The 18,923-nt window shown below is 37.6% G+C and overlaps 2 protein-coding genes across 2 annotated transcripts in view; one reads left to right on the top strand and one right to left on the bottom strand.

Annotated features, from left to right (window-relative positions):
• Positions 1 to 6,889, top strand: part of MYPN (myopalladin) — a gene marked incomplete at both ends in the record, with an annotated part of 46,059 nt that extends 39,170 nt beyond the window's left edge. The window contains 6 exon segments of the mRNA XM_080347482.1: positions 334 to 337; positions 340 to 401; positions 941 to 1,148; positions 1,749 to 1,914; positions 4,097 to 4,230; positions 6,720 to 6,889. Coding sequence (XP_080203608.1) covers positions 334 to 337; positions 340 to 401; positions 941 to 1,148; positions 1,749 to 1,914; positions 4,097 to 4,230; positions 6,720 to 6,889 — 744 coding nt within the window.
• Positions 6,890 to 17,138: 10,249 nt separating this feature from the next.
• On the bottom strand, positions 17,139 to 17,594 carry ATOH7 (atonal bHLH transcription factor 7; the record flags this gene model as incomplete). Its single annotated transcript, XM_080347720.1, has 1 exon — positions 17,139 to 17,594. One exon carries the CDS (start codon positions 17,592 to 17,594, stop codon positions 17,139 to 17,141), a length of 456 nt encoding a protein of 151 aa, XP_080203846.1.
• Between the last annotated feature and the right edge of the window lie 1,329 nt (positions 17,595 to 18,923).

Below are 18,923 nucleotides of genomic sequence, written 5' to 3'. Positions count from 1 at the left end.
GAGCATAATCCAGAATAGCACAAAACCATGAGAAAGAGAGGATTCAGCCTGCATTCTGTTCAAACAAATAATCCCATTGTATTGGACTGAATTACTGAAGACTAATACTCCCTGAAAAGAGGGAACAGAGCCCAGTTCATTTTATGCTTACCCAGCATGAGATTCAAATCCCAACATGAGAGAGTTGTCAGAGATTAGAGTACATGCAGTGAGCATCCTGTTATTGAACAGCATTAAGAAACTCATCTGCTCCAACGTATTTTGATAGCCCCTTCATGTCCCTGTCACATAGCAAAAGTGGTAGTGCTCACATTGACCTCTTCCATGCTCCAGAATGTCTCTACCCTGTAGAAGTTAATGCCCTGAAGATGAACAAGATTCATTACTACTTAATTTACAATGTAAAGTTTACTACGGAGCATGCCACAGAATTTGGTTATTCTTAGCTCTGCTATCCTGGCAGAGCTCGTGAAGCCTTAAAGCATGTCTGGCATTGCACAAACCTGCAGGAGAGCAGTCTCGTTCAGGCAAGTTCCACTTCCCTATTTCTCTGGTTTGTAGAATATTGTTTGGAAAGCAATATTTTAGGCATGAGTAAGTACTTGTATCTATTGGAAAGATCTTTAGAGTACAATACAGTCTAAAAATGTTTCTATAAAATACTTAACTTACAGTGTTCTAAAGCATGTAAGTTTAACAGTTAAAAAGAACTATATCATTCTGCATCAAATTTTACAAAATAAAAAGTTATTTGTGTGACTCTGATATATAACTAACCAGCAGAAAAAACAGAAGCTGAGAAATAAATAATAATTAAAAAAATCTTTGTTCCAGATTCTGGTTTCATTCAGATGATCTCTGAAGAAAGGCTTAGCTATGAATTTACTAACATCTCTTTGTCAGTTTGACATTTGTCTCTGGCTGTTTCACTGTCTGTTAGGTGTGTGGGTTACCAACTCCAGACCTGACCTGGCTCCTGAATGGCAAACCTGTGCTACCAGATGGCACCCACAAGATGCTGGTCAGAGAGACTGGAGTTCACTCTCTGCTTATTGATCCTCTCTCACAAAATGATGCTGGAACTTACACTTGCCTTGCCACTAATAAAACAGGACAAAATTCATTTAGCCTGGAGCTCACCGTTGTAGGTAAGAATCATTGAAAAACTGGTCAAAATGCTGGAGTTAAGAAGAGAGAATTATTAACAAAGAATTCTGTCTCATCACTTCACCTCTCTTGTCTTGGCAAAATGAGACTCTTAATTATCTCCCCAGAAAATGCTTAGGGTTTGAATTCATAATATATGTTGAGGTCTCCTAGATGTCAGTCCCAATTTTATTGGTTTAAAAAGGTTTTTAAATAGAAAAAGCTAAAAAACTGAATACTGTTCTTTAATAAGGCCTTGCAAGAGGTGAAATCCATAGATCTGGCATTAATTTCCTGCAATAGTAGCATGTTTAGACCCATTAGATATGCATACATTTTTTTCATGAACATCAGTTCTGCCGAGTATTTTCTTTATTTTACCTTACAAGGGCTATGTTATGGCCCTTCGCCTCCTTTCTAATATCCCATTAAAAATTCACAACCTGTTTTGATATCAAAATAATTTTTTTTTGGTCATGTTCTTCCATGTTCTTCAATGTTGTTCAAAGCAAAGGAAGCAATTCACAACCTGTTTTGATATCACAATAATTTTTTTTTTGTCATGTTCTTCAATGTTGTTCAAAGCAATGTTGTTTTTCCAGCAAAGGAAGTAAAAAAAGCCCCCATGTTTTTGGAGAAGCTTCAGAATTGTGGAGTTCCTGAAGGGTACCCTGTCAGATTAGAGTGCAGAGTTGTGGGAATGCCACCCCCTATATTTTACTGGAAGAAGGATAATGAGACGATCCCAACAAACAGAGAGAGGATGAGGTACTGTACCATCATACCCATGCTTGAAGTTTCTTGTGGCCGGACCAACTGTTTCCATGAAAACCTGGGGCATAAGTACAGGTGGTGTTCTTCTAAAAACAACTTCTTTCACCCACATAATGTTTTAAAAAGCTGGCTTCACTGTGAGATGAACAACTGCTATTTCCTCGATTCAGAATAAAGGCATGAAGCATAATAATGCCACTGCTCTGGAAAGCAGTGATAGACCTTTCAGGTCATAGGCCTGATAGAGGACATGCATCTTTTTATCGAAGATGCTATGATATGGTATGGTATTTTTTTAATGCATTTTAGCACCTTTTTCTCTCTCTAAACAATTTTTTTCCTCAGTTGGGCTCTAACTATGGATGAATTCAAACTCAGAACAGTTAGAACATAGTTTTGAATGCCCCAGGGCACAGGATAATAGAGAGTTTAGCATATCACATGTAGTGGCTTATAAGAAAGTTTGGTCACAAACACAGGCCAAGACTTTGATCCATGCTTACAGAATACAACAATGTTTGGATTCAGGTCTTGCATACCAATGCATCACTATTTTTTTAGGTTTGCAAAAGAAAAGCTGATGAAATAAGGTGCCCATCAGTAATTAACGAGAAATTAATTGCTTTCGTTTCTTTTGTAAAGATTTCTACTTCAGCATAAATCTGATTATTATTATTTTATTTCACTTAGTTCCAGTTAATGATTTGATGCAGCCATTGGCTCTCTGATATCAACCTCAAGTATTACGTTTTCACACGCACAGCCTGCAGGCGATCTGTAAAGAAACCTGCCTCTGTAGCAGTGTCTGCTGTGAACACACACCTAGCTTGAGGGAAAGCTTACCCAAAACAATCTTTCAGTGGTCTCCCTGTCCCCACTCAGACACTTCTGGCCCTCTCCAAAAAGCCCACCTGACTCCAATCTTCCAGAGCCTCTAGTCTTTATTCCTCTGCCTCTAGGCAGATTACTCAAGGATTTATTCCAGGTACTAGTACTTTTACAGGAATTATGGTTATACTGATGCAAACACTGTAGTTAATGTAAAATGAACAACCATCCTAAAAGGCTTCATTCCCAGTTGTTTCACGGAAGCTTAGAAAACAGGTGTTTTCTTCAGCCCAGCAGAGGAATGACTAAGGGAAATCTCTGACACCTCACAATGCCAAGACCTACAGCAGGCTTGTATGACCTCTGCTACTTCAGCCAGTCCATAGGCACCATTGTCCGTGTCTGTCCCTGTCTTGCCTCACTATTATTTTCCTGCCTGAGGCCCAGAGACCTTTTTTGTATCATGATATGGACATGCATGAGCTTCTATATTACTGCGCCCCAGCACAAGGCAAATTATGTAGTGCAGGGAGCAAAATGTGAATGTTCCCTTTTTTTTAATTAGATCTGTCAGAAGCACAAAATGTCCTCTTGACTTGAAATTCTGCATTTTACTGCTTCATTCCAGTTCATAAGGAAACAAAATCTCAAATTTCAGAACTTCCTGCAACTTCAAGTATTCTGATGTGCTCATCTCCCACCTCTTCCTTTATAATGAGTTGATAAAAAGGACCAACCCCAGTCGAGAGAGCAGAGGAGCCTCAGTTCTCTACCATAGCTTTTCCTGGAAGTTGCAGCCACAAATCTTGGATCACAGAAGAGGAAAGGAAGAGGAGAGAATAATGAAGCAGGTTTTTTTTAGAGTGCTGGCCAAACAAATCTTTAAGATTTTGCCACTCAGGCATTTTCTCGGGGAAAAGGGTCCCCTAAGAAAGTTTCCGACTCGCTCTGGTTACTGTTGTGAAAAATATCACAACTCTGTACAAATATTCTCAGTATTTTGTTATGTTATTCTTCCAGCTTCTCAACTAGTAAAAAATACAGTATGACTGTGCATTTGAATGCAATAAGCAATTCCAATATTAACACATACAGAGCAACAATTCAGCTCACACTGTCACACCATGGCTTTGCACAGCTGAGAGCAGCAAGAACGGATTTCTGCTACTGTGATTATTGGTTGAGGCCATCCTGAAAGCAAGTCTATTGACTATAAATGTCCTGGACTGCTACCTCTTTGAGAATAGAAGTTCCAACTTACCTATTTCATGTTTAATGTACATATTGTAAAATCTGAAAGTTGATGTCCTCTTGAGAAATACTAATTCCAAAATACTTGTTTTGCCAGCATGCATCAAGACACAACGGGCTATGTCTGCCTCCTGATTCAGCCTGCCAGGAAAGCAGATGCTGGCTGGTACACCTTGTCTGCAAAAAACGAAGCTGGAATTGTCTCTTGTACTGCTAGACTTGACATTTACGGTAGGTATTAGCTAGCAAATAAACAAGAAAATACTTTATTTGGCTCATCCCTGCCCTCACCTAGCTCTTAGTCTGTAAAACTGCTGGGTTTGATGTGGATTAGAATTAGTGTCACAGCATGGCCACAGCTTAATACAGCCACCAGGAGGAGGTATCATGATACAGCTAAATGGCCAAATTAGCTCTTCTGCATCAGTTTAATGGCAGGTAAAGAGAAAAAAAACAGACGAGGAGGTTTACAAAGTATTCTCTACTCCCATTTTCTGCCTTTCAAGTTCCCTAGATACATAAGCATATAATAACATGTATTCAAGTTGAACCTTAACTCTGTTCCCTCCATCAGCAAGTTTGCTGATGACACTAAGCTGGGAGGAGTGGCTGACACGCCAGAAGGCTGTGCTGCCATCCAGCCAGACCTGGACAAACTGGAGAGTTGGGCAGGGAATAACCTAATGATATTTAACAAGGGAAAGTGTAGAGTCCTGCATCTGGGCAGGAACAAACCCAGGTTCCAGTATAGGTTGGGAAATTACATATTAGAGAGTAGTGTAGGGGAAAGGGACCTGGGGGTCCTGGTGGACAACAGGATGACCATGAGCCAGCACTGTGTCCTTGTGGCCAGGAAAGCCAATGGCATCCTGGGGTGTATTACAAGGGGGGTGGTTAGTAGATCGAGAGAGGTTCTCCTTCCCCTCTACTCCGCCCTGGTGAGACCACATCTGGAATATTGTGTCCAATTCTGGGCCCCTTAGTTCAAGAAGGACAGGGAACTGCTGGAGAGGGTCCAGCGTAGGGCAACGAAGATGATTAAGGGAGTGGAGCACCTCCCTTATGAGGAAAGGCTGAGAGAGCTGGGTCTCTTTAGTTTGGAGAAGAGGAGACTGAGGGGTGACCTTATTAATGCTTATAAATATATAAAGGGTGAGTGCCACGAGGATGGAGCCAGGCTCTTCTCGGTGGCAAACAATGATAGGACAAGCGGTAATGGGATCAAGCTGGAACACAAGAGGTTCCACTTAAATTTGAGAAAAAACTTCTTCTCAGTAAGGGTGACAGAGCACTGGAACAGGCTGCCCAGGGGGGTTGTGGAGTCTCCTTCTCTGGAGACATTCAAAACCTGCCTGGATATGTTCCTGTGCGACCTCACCTAGGTGTTCCTGCTCCAGCAGGGGGATTGGACTAGATGATCTTTTGAGGTCCCTTCCAATCCCAAACATACTGTGGTACTGTGATACTGTGACATGTGCTTGTGCTACCGCCCTGACCTGAGATGGAACAATAAATTGCACACAAGAAAGCAGACCCCTCATCTAGGGAGCATGTATGACGCAAACTACATCTAATTAATGGAGGCTAGTTTGCATCTAATACGTTTGGGATTTGGAAGGCCCCAGCCCAGTTCAAGAATTATAACACATCATTTAATTACTCTGTATCTATGCAAGATGTAACAATTTATGTAGAGCAAGAGAGTACTTTGATCAATTAAGTAGTATAATAAAAACGAAAACACATTCCACAAACTATTGAAATATAGCCACACCCTCAAAGGAAAAAAAAAAAACCCTACATGTTTCCAACTTTGTATTTCTCATTTAGGGGGAAAAAAAACTTATCAGGGACAACCACAAGTCACTACTGTATTTCTGTCAGTTTTCCGCCACCTTGTGGTGTTAGAGACCATAGTCATGTAATGTTGAAGTGAGGGCTTGTGAGTCTTATTCAAAAACGGTCACATAAAATGAAAAATAATTCCTTAGGTATCTAATTCTTGCAAGACATAAATTAAATTTTCATATAAAGGATTCAAGGTACAAGCAGGAAAATGATGGGAAGTAAGAAATGCTTCCTGATTCCAACCATATTTTCTAAAGACTCTGCAAGTCTTATACATCAAAGGGAGTGACAGAAGTAATTTTTCTTTATAATCACTTCTTTTTTAAAAAGTCCTTATATTATTCCTTCGAATTTAAATACTACCAAAAAAAAAAAAAAATCAGGAAGAAAAGTCCCCCAGAGGATGGAGTAGTAAAAAATTAAAGCCATGTCCAGTTTACTCATCTCTGTTCATGCTATCACAGAATCACAGAATGTTTGGGATTGGAAGGGACCTCAAAAGATCATCCAGTCCAATCCCCCTGCTGGAGCAGGAACACTTAGATGAGGCTACGGTGTGGTTTTGATTGCAAGAGCTTTGGAGAAGGCTCCAAAGATTAAATCATTGAATTTTGGACCTAGTGAAATTGGTGTAATCATTGCCATTGCATTGAATAGGGACGGAATTCCATCTGTAAACTTCAATAAAAATACTCAACCTATAAACTATGTAAATCATGATTTTTGAAGGAACAGACCCTAAAACAGTCAAAAACACCACTGTGCTCTCTTCGGATGCTGGAAGCAACTTTTCTGTTGCATGCATTGATTTCTGTTGTTTCATTGTTAACTTAATTAGAGGTTTATACAGCCTATTCTTTTCGTTGCTTCAGCTCAGTGGCACCATCAAATTCCACAACCAATAAAGCTTCGACCTGGTGGCAGCTGGTATGCAAACCCCAGTGGTCAAGGACTCGACATGTTTTCTGCCTTCACAACTACTGAAAGCCCTATGCTGTTTTCATCCTCACCCCAAAAGGTGGTGGAGAGTGAAGAACTTTGAAAAACAAACTAACAATTGTTCCAGTTACACCTGCAGAGATACTAGAACTGTGAAATAATTAAAAAAAAAAAAGAGGTACAAGTCAAGATGCCCAAGGTTTACAAGCAACTTGTTTGTAATTAAGTGTACTACTGCTGCAAATGTTGCAAGTAACATATCATACCAGACTTTTGCATATTATTTTACTGCAGGATAATTGTGGTATGGAGTGTTGTGCAATAAATTCAGTACTGTGTAGTTTGCTAAGAATTACATAGTAAACATAGTTTTAAGCACTTAAATGCCAATACCACTTCTACTGCTTGAATTGAAGCTACTGTACTGTAGCAAGCCATATTAAGGGTTGGTGGTGTTTAGCTGGAATACTGCCAGTGAAACCACTGATTTTACAATAACAACAATCCTGAATGAGGGTAAACAACATGACTTTGAATGTAATTCTAAAAAAACATGCCAGATAATCACAAAGCACAAGCTGAAGCAAAAAGATGTAACTCATTTTTATATATTATCATGTCAGATAATCTTTGAATTTTTGAACTTGAGACTAGATAAATATAGCGTTTCATGTAGGTATAGCTGTATACCCTATATATTTATATTTGTGTGTGTGTGTACTCCATGAACTGTGTACTCATGGTGTAAGGATTCATAAAGTAAGGTACAGGGCACGTGCATTGGATACTAACATAGGAAAACAAAATTCCTGTTGTCTGAAGCATGTTCTCCAAAGCCCATAGCTGAAACTGTTCTCCAGATGTGCTTCGTATCTTTTTCTTGACAATGATAGTGATGCTCTGCCTTTAAAAACAGATTATATCAAGCTTGTAACTTCACCATTTTTAAATAGTAGTCTCTTTTTCTTAATGTTTAACGTGACTAAAAGTACATCTACTATCTAGCTCATTTTTTAACTAACTGAAAAGGAATTATCTGTTGGAATTTAAATTTTCACCATCATTTAGGACATAATCAAAAGTGTAGGATCTATTATAAAGACAGAGAAAATTCTGTTAATATACAAAAGTTATGAAGTTAAGCAACAGTTAGGTGCAAAGAGCTAAAAAAACTACTGTGACTAATAGTACTAATAAAAAAGGCAATTAAATGAAAGTGCAACAGAAGGTGTTAAGTAACAAGAGTTTTTGATTGATTTAAATATATTTAGCATCTATACAGTTGTACTAATACACCCCAGCGTTTAGGATCTGTGAATATCTAAGCTGATTTCCTGCATCTTTAAATAATTGCTATCATTCTTCTTTGGACATTGTTTTCAAGCAGTTCGTTCTTACTGTGCTTTCAACATGGCTGGAGAATGCAACCCAATTCTGATCAAAGTCACAGAGATTAAAAGAACAATTAACAGACACTTTCATTATAGACCTTATTTGGATTTTTCCATGTAACTTTAAAAAATCACATATGCAAAGAAAACAATGAGGAGTTATCTTAAGAGCAAAAGGATACTGGATACAGCTAGAGACTGAGAAAGAGACAGCATTTCATTGTGTTTCCTACAAGTACAGCTTATTTTGTCTCTAACTGTTTGGAGGAAGTGAATTTCTTGTATTGTTGCACTTCCCATCTGAGTGTAGACCATAAAACAAAACTATTATTATAACTTTCATGCTTTTATTAGAAATCTCTGGTGATTCACCCCAGACTGAACAGACCAAGAAGCTAAAATACATTCTTATCCTGAGATACAAAAGAAGGTGCAGGTACTTCAGTGGGAAAGCAGAAATACTAGTTGTTGCCTATGTTGTACCTCCTCCCTCACAAGCAAATTAAAACTAATAGCTGTTAAGAGTGATGCACTGATTCAAGTGACTTCAGTTATGTGGTGCCCGATTTAAGACATATCGTGGGTCTCATTTTCCAGGATAGAAAAAGTATTGCTCATCTTATCCTCACTCCTCACTTCTTTTTAGAATGGCTAAGGGATTCCAAAACTAAACCTAGACTGAGTCAGATTTGGGCAACACAAAATATAAAGTTTTCCATATTAGTAACTACTCTTGGGGAAATCATTCAATGAACGTTATTGGAATTTGCTTATTTAATCCAGTGCTGTTGTGAGGAAATTAAGACACAAAAGATCAGATTCTACTCCCATCTACAGCCCTGGTCTTCCCAGAGTCCTTTACATAGTTTAGAAGAAAAGAATGCTGGTACATACTATTAGTAAATACCTGGTTACCAGTGCTGGAATCATACTTGTTAATATTATTGACAGTAATAGCGGTTCTAACATTTTACATCAGACAACACACCCAAAAACTCAGTACAGTTTAGAAGACAAAGTGCACAGAGAAAATTTGTAAACTATATCTCTTCAACCTATTCTCCATTATTTCAGTGAAATGTCTCCAAACTTACATCATTGTAACCGGAACCGACAAGTGGAGGGTGAAGCAGTACAATGTTTTTTAAAATGCACATTCAGTTCTTTAGAAGTGGGAAGACAAGAAGACATGCTGAAAGACTTGGCAAAAAATTGTGTAAGAAGGATTAATCCTCAGTCACTCAAGAAAAGGCCCCAGAAGTCTCACTAAGAGGTAGCCTATGGAGAGTGGATCACCATAATCTGTCCGCTGAATGTGAACATTCTTTCCTTGAGAGTATTTACTAGTGAAAGGATCAAAACTTTACCTATCATATCTCCATACATAATAAGGAAGTCAGTAATTTCAATTACTTTCAGTGCCTTTGATATAAACAAAACCAGAATCTGATCCCAAATGGTTTGTAGTCACTACATTTTGCTCATTAACTGCTATAGGACATTTCTGCATATACTGAGCCTATAAAATGACTACATAAAGGAAGCTTATGTGAATTAATGTAAATGCTGTTAATCAGTGGTATTGATGTGCTTATCACAAAGAAGACCTGCTAGAAAAAAGAAAAATTAAGTTTGGGTTGTTAACTGATGGAAAAGTCAAAGGAAAAAGGCTTGTGTAAGCCATGGAGACCACACTGAGTTGTCACAAAATATGTGATGCTGTTTGAGTTCACGTCCTATGAAGGATGGCACTATCTAATCAGGCTGTGTCCAGATGCACTAGAGACTATGCAACTGTGCTCCCTTCCTGAACAGCTTGGCTGTTCATTGTTTTTGTCTAATTCAATAACCGATTTGACTTCACACTAACGTGGTGTTTCATTCTCTTATTCAGGGTGGGCTACTGCAGCAACAAAAATCAATGTTAGAACTTCCACTGAAGTCAGTCTTAGCTATTATCTTCCAAAAGTCCATTAAATCACCACAATGTGGAGCATAACACTGATCAGTGAGATACAGAAATGCCCAGTTTTGTAATCTCAGTGTTTTCTGATTCAGAATTTTGTAGGTTTATTTTCCTGTTTCCTTCTAGTCCTGGTTTTGTATACAATCAAACAGACACACAGCAGAAGTGACAACTTCTATATTGCAATTCTAGAAAGCAAAAGTATTCTCTTACCTTTAAAATTTTGTGCCAGCTTGGTGCAAAGCCAGTCCTCAGCAGCATCACATAGCAGTTTGCATTGAGACCATTGGCCTTGCCTTATAAAGCAGCTGTGTTGAGTTCCTGTGCTTCCATGCAAAAGGTGGGACATAACTTCTGAATGCCTCATGTCTGCTCATGTGAGGCGAAGATGAGAGCACATACTTCAAATACAAAAAGCCAAGTCTGCAGTCTTTATCTTAATGTGTAAACAATTGCCAAGCCCAACTGTTTACAGCAATCACAGGTACATCAAAGCAACAGAACTGGAATAAGGATTCCTTTAAGTACTATGTTCTCAATGCTACCAGATTTATAAGCGTTTCTGGAAAGTGTCTTCATACAAAATGACCAGCAAGACCTAATTACATATTTTAACTGTTAAATCTTGGAGAAGTGATTCACTGTTAATTGCCTTACTGTTTCCAATACAAGGATGCTAACTTTGAGCCTTAAAATTCTATTTTATTTTTTTTTCTTCATTAAAGTTGATATTTTTTATTTTTTTGATCCAGTCATTCTCACTGTGAAGAAAAATGTTAATGTCAGTTTAAAGGTTTATTTTAAGTGCGTATGAAAGGAAAAAACAAACACCTGCCTGTTCAGTAATGTATTTCCCTTTGTCTCCCTTAAACTTAAATAAATGCTTCAGAGTTGCATACAACAGTGTATCCTTCACGTGTCCGAATAATTGTGAAACTGTGCAACAAGACCAGAGGTTTCCTCAGAAGTTTGTTGTGACAGCTGATTAATGGAATCAGACATTATTTAGAAGAAAATCATAAAGAACTCTCAAGTTATACACTAGCCATGCTTCTAGCAGGTAGTTGTGAAATACAGTTGCTTTTTTAAACAATTCTTACTAGTAATTTGCTTTGGTTTTAAATTATGCTTTCTTTTTTCTAATAACCTCAGCCCCTTCATCAGCATTTGAAAGAACAAGTTTTTTCAGGGGTACCAGAGCAGAAGCCAAGGAGTCTATAGGGCAACTTGCACGTTTGAAAGGTCAACAGATTTACCAAATTCTCAGAATGTTGGCAAATTAGTCTCCAAAGCTTACACTTCTACTCAAAGACTGCCATAGCTGAACTCCAGTGTGTCTCAAATATTCATGCAGAATCTGTCTACACCATTGCTTGCCCACCCCACACACTCCCCTGCAATACCTGTTTGTGGGCTCCAGGCCAACACTCCCAGAAGCTTCTCTGTGCAGCAGGACACAGGAGACCTGCTACACAGGACTCATTTTTTCAACCCTTAGCTGTGTAATCCAGCAGTTGAACAAGTGAAAATTGAATGAGGGTAAGTCAAATACACAAATCACACTGATTTTCACTCTCTCCATACAGTCTTCAACTAGAATGATTTAGCATATTGCCTAAGGGTCTGTTAGTAGACTTTGCAATTAATTGTAAATGAGCAGCAGATAAAATCCAACACTTGAAGGAAGCTTGATTTTATAGCTCAGATACAGAAGAGAACAGGGCAAAAAAAAAAAAAGATGCACTCCATTACATTTCCTGGTACTGATTTTGCTTTCCCATGTAACCATGCTTCTCCATTCCTACCTGGCTTGATTTCTATGTGCTTCTGTGCCTGCTAGGTCAGAGACAATGTTCTTAAGACCATTTTGTCTAAGCTACAGGTCCACGAGCTAAAGCAGCTACCACACTTTTTATTATTTCCTCTGACCAACACGAGCTGCTTTTACTAATGCCTTTATACTTCCAAGCCCACCACAGATACAAAGAAACATATATTGCAATATCCAAAGAAATCTTGGACCATATGTACTGTGAATTTAACGGGAGTTCTCCATTTATATCAGTGAGAAATTCTGTTCAGAAAGTGACCATCCTTTAGGATCATACAACCCATTAGTAGCAGGCAACACGGTCTTGTAAAGAAATGGAAAACTACTGAAGACATTATGAAATTCTGGAAAAAAACCAAACACAACCTACTATGCACCCCAGGCTGCAGGAAATAATTCAAAAATGAACTTCTTATTCCTTGCAGTTACATATGAAGACATTTAAAATAAATTTTGTGTAAGATATATTTTGCATGCTAATTTCTGTGCAAATGAAAACTGAATTACAAATAAGGAAAAAACAGGAGACAATATTAAAACATACTCTTTGGTAGAAAATACATTTAAATATTATACACAGGGTTGCTTTGGGTTTTTTAAAGCCACGTTTTCTTAAAATGTAATTAAGCTTAAAAACATAACACATTTTTTTAAGCGTCCAAGTATCAGGTGAAATCAATATTTGTTACAAGATATCTGTGTAGAGGAAACACTGAACTGCTTCTTCAATAAATAAACACGTCTTTATTCTCTGTGCAATTGTTTATTTCTCTGGATATTTTGTAGAGGGAGAAGAGTCGAACATATTTAGAACAAAAATAAGCTGTTCTGTAAATGCTTATTGAATTTGTAAAATCTAGATAAATTTTAGTCCTAAAATACAGAAAACAGCATCCATATTGCTTAGCCCAACTAGCTGGAAACCTGAGTGTACAGGTACCCACCTTAAGGCAAAAGCTTATTTTGGAAAACCCAAACTGACACGTCACAGTAGGGACTTCCACCAGGGAAGTTCTGCTTAACAAGATAGAGTAAACTTAGCTAAATATTAAAAAAAACTAATGATACTCATGCTTCCCCATATGAAGAAGCTGTAATGTCACTGACTTTACAAGACTATAAGTTTAGCAACATTTTCACTTTTCAGAATTTCTGCTACAACATCATTTAGGAATTCCAGTCAAGAGCTAAGCTTTGCTCTGTATGTGTGTATAGTACAAGATGGACTGTGCCCTAATGCCTTATAAATGGAAAATAGAGGCCTAAAAAATTGGAGTGAGTTAAAGCTGTAAGACGTGAATACATATCCACTGATGACCTCAATAGTAAGACAGGAAGAAACCACTGACTTTTCATTACTGACATACATATTGGGAACGTGCGACCCTAGTTCTGCTCTCAACCACTGAAAAGTCACTCCAGTTAAAATGTCACTCCAGTTCTGAGTGCAAAAATAACTCTGGTCACCTTGTCCAAACGTGGTAACAAGATTCAAAGAATCATAGAAGCAGAGTATCTACAGCTACTTCAAAGAGAAACCCGGCAGTCGGAACCTTTTAGAAGAATAAAGGTTAACGTAACACAAACAGATCATTAGAATGTCATGCTGAATTTCAACAGTGAAACATGTATGCATGTTGCATACAACAAACATTTTATGAAGCAAGCATTTCTCATCACCAATATTTTCACAATTATGTCATTCTAGAATTACAATGTACTAATATTACAAACAGAAGTATTTCAGGTTTGCACTGCTGTTCAGCGGGACAACAATTTATGAGCAGCCAAAACTCAGTCATTAAGAACACAACTAGCTCTGAGCACCTAAGCTTTTGCTTCATTTGGAGGCCCACTGGAAGCAATAATTATTTAAGGAGAGTTTACTTCAAATGCCCATACTAGCAAAGTCCTGTACAAAAGAAAGATCAGAGCCATTACTTGACACGCATCAAACAGCCACCGTAGAACTAATATTGGGGTGCAATAGCCAAATCCAAGTTAAACAGTCCAGTTTACATTTCACAAAGTGTCACTAAACTATTTGTAAAGGAAAGCTATGAAAAGAAACCAATGACTTCCTGAAGAGTTGTTGAGTTTGAGAAATCCAAAGCAGCATGCATAATACCTGACCTTCAGATTGCCTTCAGAAAGAATTTTTAATGATTAAACTCCCCCTCACCCCAGTTAACTTCCCAAAAAGCTTTAACAGACCATCAGTAGACAGACAGCAGTCTATACAAAGAATTTACTCTGCTGCCTTCAGTGCTATAGGAAATGGGAAATCCCAACTTGCAGCCCAACACTGCACTTTGCAAGAAACGAAACTATGACAGCATTATATAAAATCATCATGTTTACACAAGTAACATTACTAATTATTAGCAATAGATAAAGAGATCAAAAAACATTTGCCTCCCGCTAGCACAAGCAGATTTAAGAGAATGGGGATCATAATGTTATCGTATTGTTCAAGAGCAGAGACTGATGCAATGACCTGATTTACAAAGTGTTCACAAGCTATCTACTGCACTAAAGGGCTTTTTAGGAATTCAGTTTCAATTCTTCATAATTTTTCGTAACATGATCACAGATACTTTGTGCTTTGTGTTGGCTTGCTCCTCTTTATATGATCTTACTATCATTTAATCACTCATTGCATATTAATCCATTATTTTTATAATTATATTTATCATCATATGCAGTAGACAGTAAATTACAATGCTGAATGGAAGAAACAAAATTGGAAAAGAAATGGATGTTAAGTACTTTTACATAAAATACATATAAACAGCAATGTTATGTCCCACAAAATGAAATTATATGTCAGTAGTGCAGAAACACATCAGTACTCTTCTTGCACACTACTCTAGCATTTCTACTTTTACATTGTATTCCTCTTCCCACCAAAGGTTTAGAAGGCTGTCTTTCACTAAGCAGAGTTTTCCACATCATATAAATGTGTTATTTATTTGCATCATTATCCCATTTCAGGATGGAAAACCCACTATTGTGCTAGCAACGCAGGTGAGACAATGTCTGCTTAAAGTTTCCAGGTAATAAATTAGTGTAAGATGGCACAACATTTAATTATTTAAGGATTATGTTGATTGTTATTACATACATAAATTTGTCATTTAATTATGAGCAATATTAGAACAGAATTAACTTGGCTATATGATGGACAACGATTAAGTCTATTCTCTCCATATAAAGTTCCACAAAGAAATTGGTAACCTGACTTCATATTCCCAAAAGACTGAACCAACTTTCTGTTTGCCAATAAAGACCTAATGTAATTCATAAGAAGAAAAAGACCACACTTTAATAATTAACACCTTTAGAGAGGCTAAAATACACATTAAAAACATTCCTGAATGACAGTGTTTAAAGGAGAGAACTGCTCAGAATATACAGTGCCTCTTCTGTATGTATTTAACCTAGACTGAAAGTCTGTCCCAGCAGCTTTCATGTCAGGATCAGCCCAGCTCCTGCCTCAGGAAAGGTACAAGTTTGCAGGACAGTAAGCAAGGGCAAAATGTCATTAAGGGCTTGGAGAGAAGACAGTAACGTCAGGTCTTTGTAAGCAACTGTTCCTGCAGCAGAGTCCCTCTCCCTCAAAACAGGGCTTAGTTCCTATTGATGCTTTTGTTTTGCACTGAAAGGTGCTTAACTGTTGACAATGACTCCTATCAAAGCTATTCATTTTTCATTTGAAAGAATTCTAAAATACAAGATATGGCAGCAGCCAGCAGGGAACCCGCCAGCCTTCCCTGCTGGAAACCCACAACAGCTGTTCCAGGGCAGCAGCTCCTGTTCTCCTTCTCCCTCACACTGAACGCTGGCAAGGGCTTGTTTCTGGAAACTCCCCCCAGCAGCACCAGCAGAAGTACCCTCAGCTTCAAGGTCTGCTGCCGTCAAAACACACATCAGTACTCAAACCTTCACGGACTCTGTATCCTGCTAGGAACACATCTGCTTCTCCAGCTGTCCTGCCCCTACTCATTGTTGTACTTCCCAATCTCCTTTCCTCTTCTGCCTTTTCTACCCAGATCCTTCCATCCTCCACAGGTGAAATAAGCAAACAAACAAAAGGCAATTCAGGGGATCACTGGGGCTGAAAAGAACTCAAATGCTTTGCAAGAATCTCTATGATTTTTTACCAAACTCTTCTTTTTAAAGGCTATTTTCAGAGATACGTAAAACACACTTCTTTCTCGAACTGGGAAGAAGCATCACATGCCAGTTGATTCTTCTGCACATTAAACTGCCAGGATGGTGCAAAGTAGTGTAACATCTGGGAAAGCCAAATATAAGTAATTCCTAGAGTATGAATTCCAGGTAGTTGGTGAGGATGTATCATAGAAAACACTTTATTGATGATATACAAAATCTGTTATTGTTTCCAGACAACAGAAAATTATAAAATAAAATCCAAACATTAAAGTGTACAAAAATCTAGAAGTTTAAATTATTTTCACTTAAGCATTCTTGTTTCTGATATATAATCACATACACTTTTACAGCCACTGAAAAGAAAAACATTCCTTCCAAGACTTTAAATTAGCTCTTTTTTGAGCATACAAGAGACATCGTAAATTGAATTAAAGCAAACCTACACAACCTTGGAACCCATACATCAAACTTACAAAGTTTAAGAAAGCCAGTTCTCTGAGGACTAGAACTCCAATACATTATAAAACTTTTTCCATGGTAGCCATTTATGTGAAAACAAACCACAGAGAATAACTTCAATGCTGACACAAAAATAAAGTAAATGGAATGAAGTTAATTTCTGGTGTTATTCCATTCAGGTACATCATGGGTCAATTTGGCCCATGATCTGTAGAAAATAATGTCATGATTCACCACAGTTAAAACTTATTAAATAAAAGAATCAAATTAACTAGATGAACTAGGAAGCAACTGTCAGAAAGATTTCAAATTAAAAGTATGCTTTCCACCAGCATTAAATAAGTTTAATCTTCTGAAATGCATATTGATTTAAAGTTCTCAAAGCAAATTTATTTAGTCCAATTACTATAAGATGCAAACAATAATAAGCTATTATAATGCAAATATTACCTTATTCAAGCAGATTAGCTCTTACTAATTATTAAATTACACATCTGGCCTGCTGCATAGTCTTAGTTTGCTAAAAGTTCTAATTAGCTATTTGAAAGTGTTCAGGGTGATAACTGAATATTCGTTGTGCATAAGGATCAGCGTCCATGGCCATTTTCTGTCCTGTGTAATGGTGGTAGCTCTCCGGGTGGAAGTGTTCACAGTGCAGCCCGATCCATTCTCTTTCAGTACTGTATCTTTCTGCTTCGGCAAGTATTCTAGTAAGAGCCATGATATAACTCAAAGCCATCTGCAGGGTCTCATACTTGGACAGCTTCTTATCTTGACCCCACTGTGGAACCACCTTTCTCAAACGATCAAAGGCTGTGTTCAGTCCTTGCATCCGTCTTCTCTCCCTGGCATTGGCAGCCAGTCTTCTCTTTGCAGCATTCTCCATCCTTTCAGAACTGCACTTCACAACACAGCCTGCTCCACTTCTGCACTGGATGTTGGGTTCTACGCCCGAATCCAAATGACTGGATTTACAGGTTTTCATATTCAATGCAGCTTCAGCTTCACACACACACAGACTACTTTTTAAAAATTAGGTATCTAAAAAGTGGTAGGTAAAGCACTCATGTGAGTAGCCTGCGTACCTCTTAAATCTGTTTCCAGATATCAATGGTTATTTTTCTTAGCATTAAAAAAAAAAAAAAGAAAAAAAAGAAAAAAAGAAAGGCTTCTGGTTCTTCTGGAAATGTCTAAATATTGCTTCTTATTGCTTAAGAAAGAATAAAGAGTTTCTAATGTCTTCTGCTTTCATTCTTTTAATTTCTTTAAACTCAGAGAGGTAGAAAGTAATGAAATCTCCATTCTCAAAATGTATATTACTGAATAAAACAGTCCATTTAATCCAAAAAGGATCTTGAAGGATTAAAAACACATCAATTCCAAATAACCACTTCAGATGAAATAAGTTCTGATTCAGTTTAGGAGAATATTTGGAAATTATGAACTGTTGCGATCTGAAGACATAACTTGGTAACTGAAATCGCTCCTGTCTTGACTCCTTCCGGCAAGCAATGATTGTGTCTTACAGAGAAGATGAGGCTTTATAGAAACTGCAAAAGCTAAACAGGTGGTAGCAGGTGGGCGGGCGGCATTCTGCTTCCATCCCAGTACCTTCCCACCCTGGGAACTACAGGGAAAAAAAAAAAAACCACCAAACAGTAAAATCTGAACATTACAGCCTTCATCTGTTGAGAAGTCTTCTAAAGCCATTCTGTCCTGCCCTAACAACTTGCCATCTGGAGCAGTGTCTGTCTGGCCCCACAAGACTCTGGGCAGTTAAGCAAAAGATCCTTTCAATGGATAATCTGTTGCAACTCAGGAAAAAAAAATCTCTGTGCATTGTAGTATTTGTACATTAAAACATAAAAATTCTGGTTAGATAGTATTAAGGGTAGTAAAAAAACCCCTGTTCTAATGAAAAAGAGGAGAATTAGTTTAATGGTATATGGCTGAGAATATTATAGTTTTGCACTATATGGTACCAAAACAAGCAGACTGAAATTATTAGAAACCTTTCAGGACTCACAATTTTAGTACTGTGTAAAGTACATAACATTGCAGAGAGAGCAGTATCTTGAGAAAAATTTGGATTATGTATTTGCATGTCAGCAAATCCACTGTCATTAAAATAATTTAAAATATATTTAAACAGTTACAATGTAGCTATGGATTTATCTAATAATGATTGTAAAATATTTTGATAGGTTGTGACACAGACATACACAAAAAAATGTAAGCATACAAATAGTCTGAGACCTATCCTTTTGAATTCACCATATTAGAGTATATGTGTGTATTTTAAGTGAATATTTCT

This window comes from Nesoenas mayeri (genome assembly GCF_963082525.1).
Source record: "Nesoenas mayeri genome assembly, chromosome: 7".
In the NCBI taxonomy this organism is placed as follows: domain Eukaryota; kingdom Metazoa; phylum Chordata; class Aves; order Columbiformes; family Columbidae; genus Nesoenas; species Nesoenas mayeri.
The sequence above is the reverse complement of the archived record's forward strand: the minus strand, read 5'-3'. Positions and strand labels throughout refer to the sequence as shown.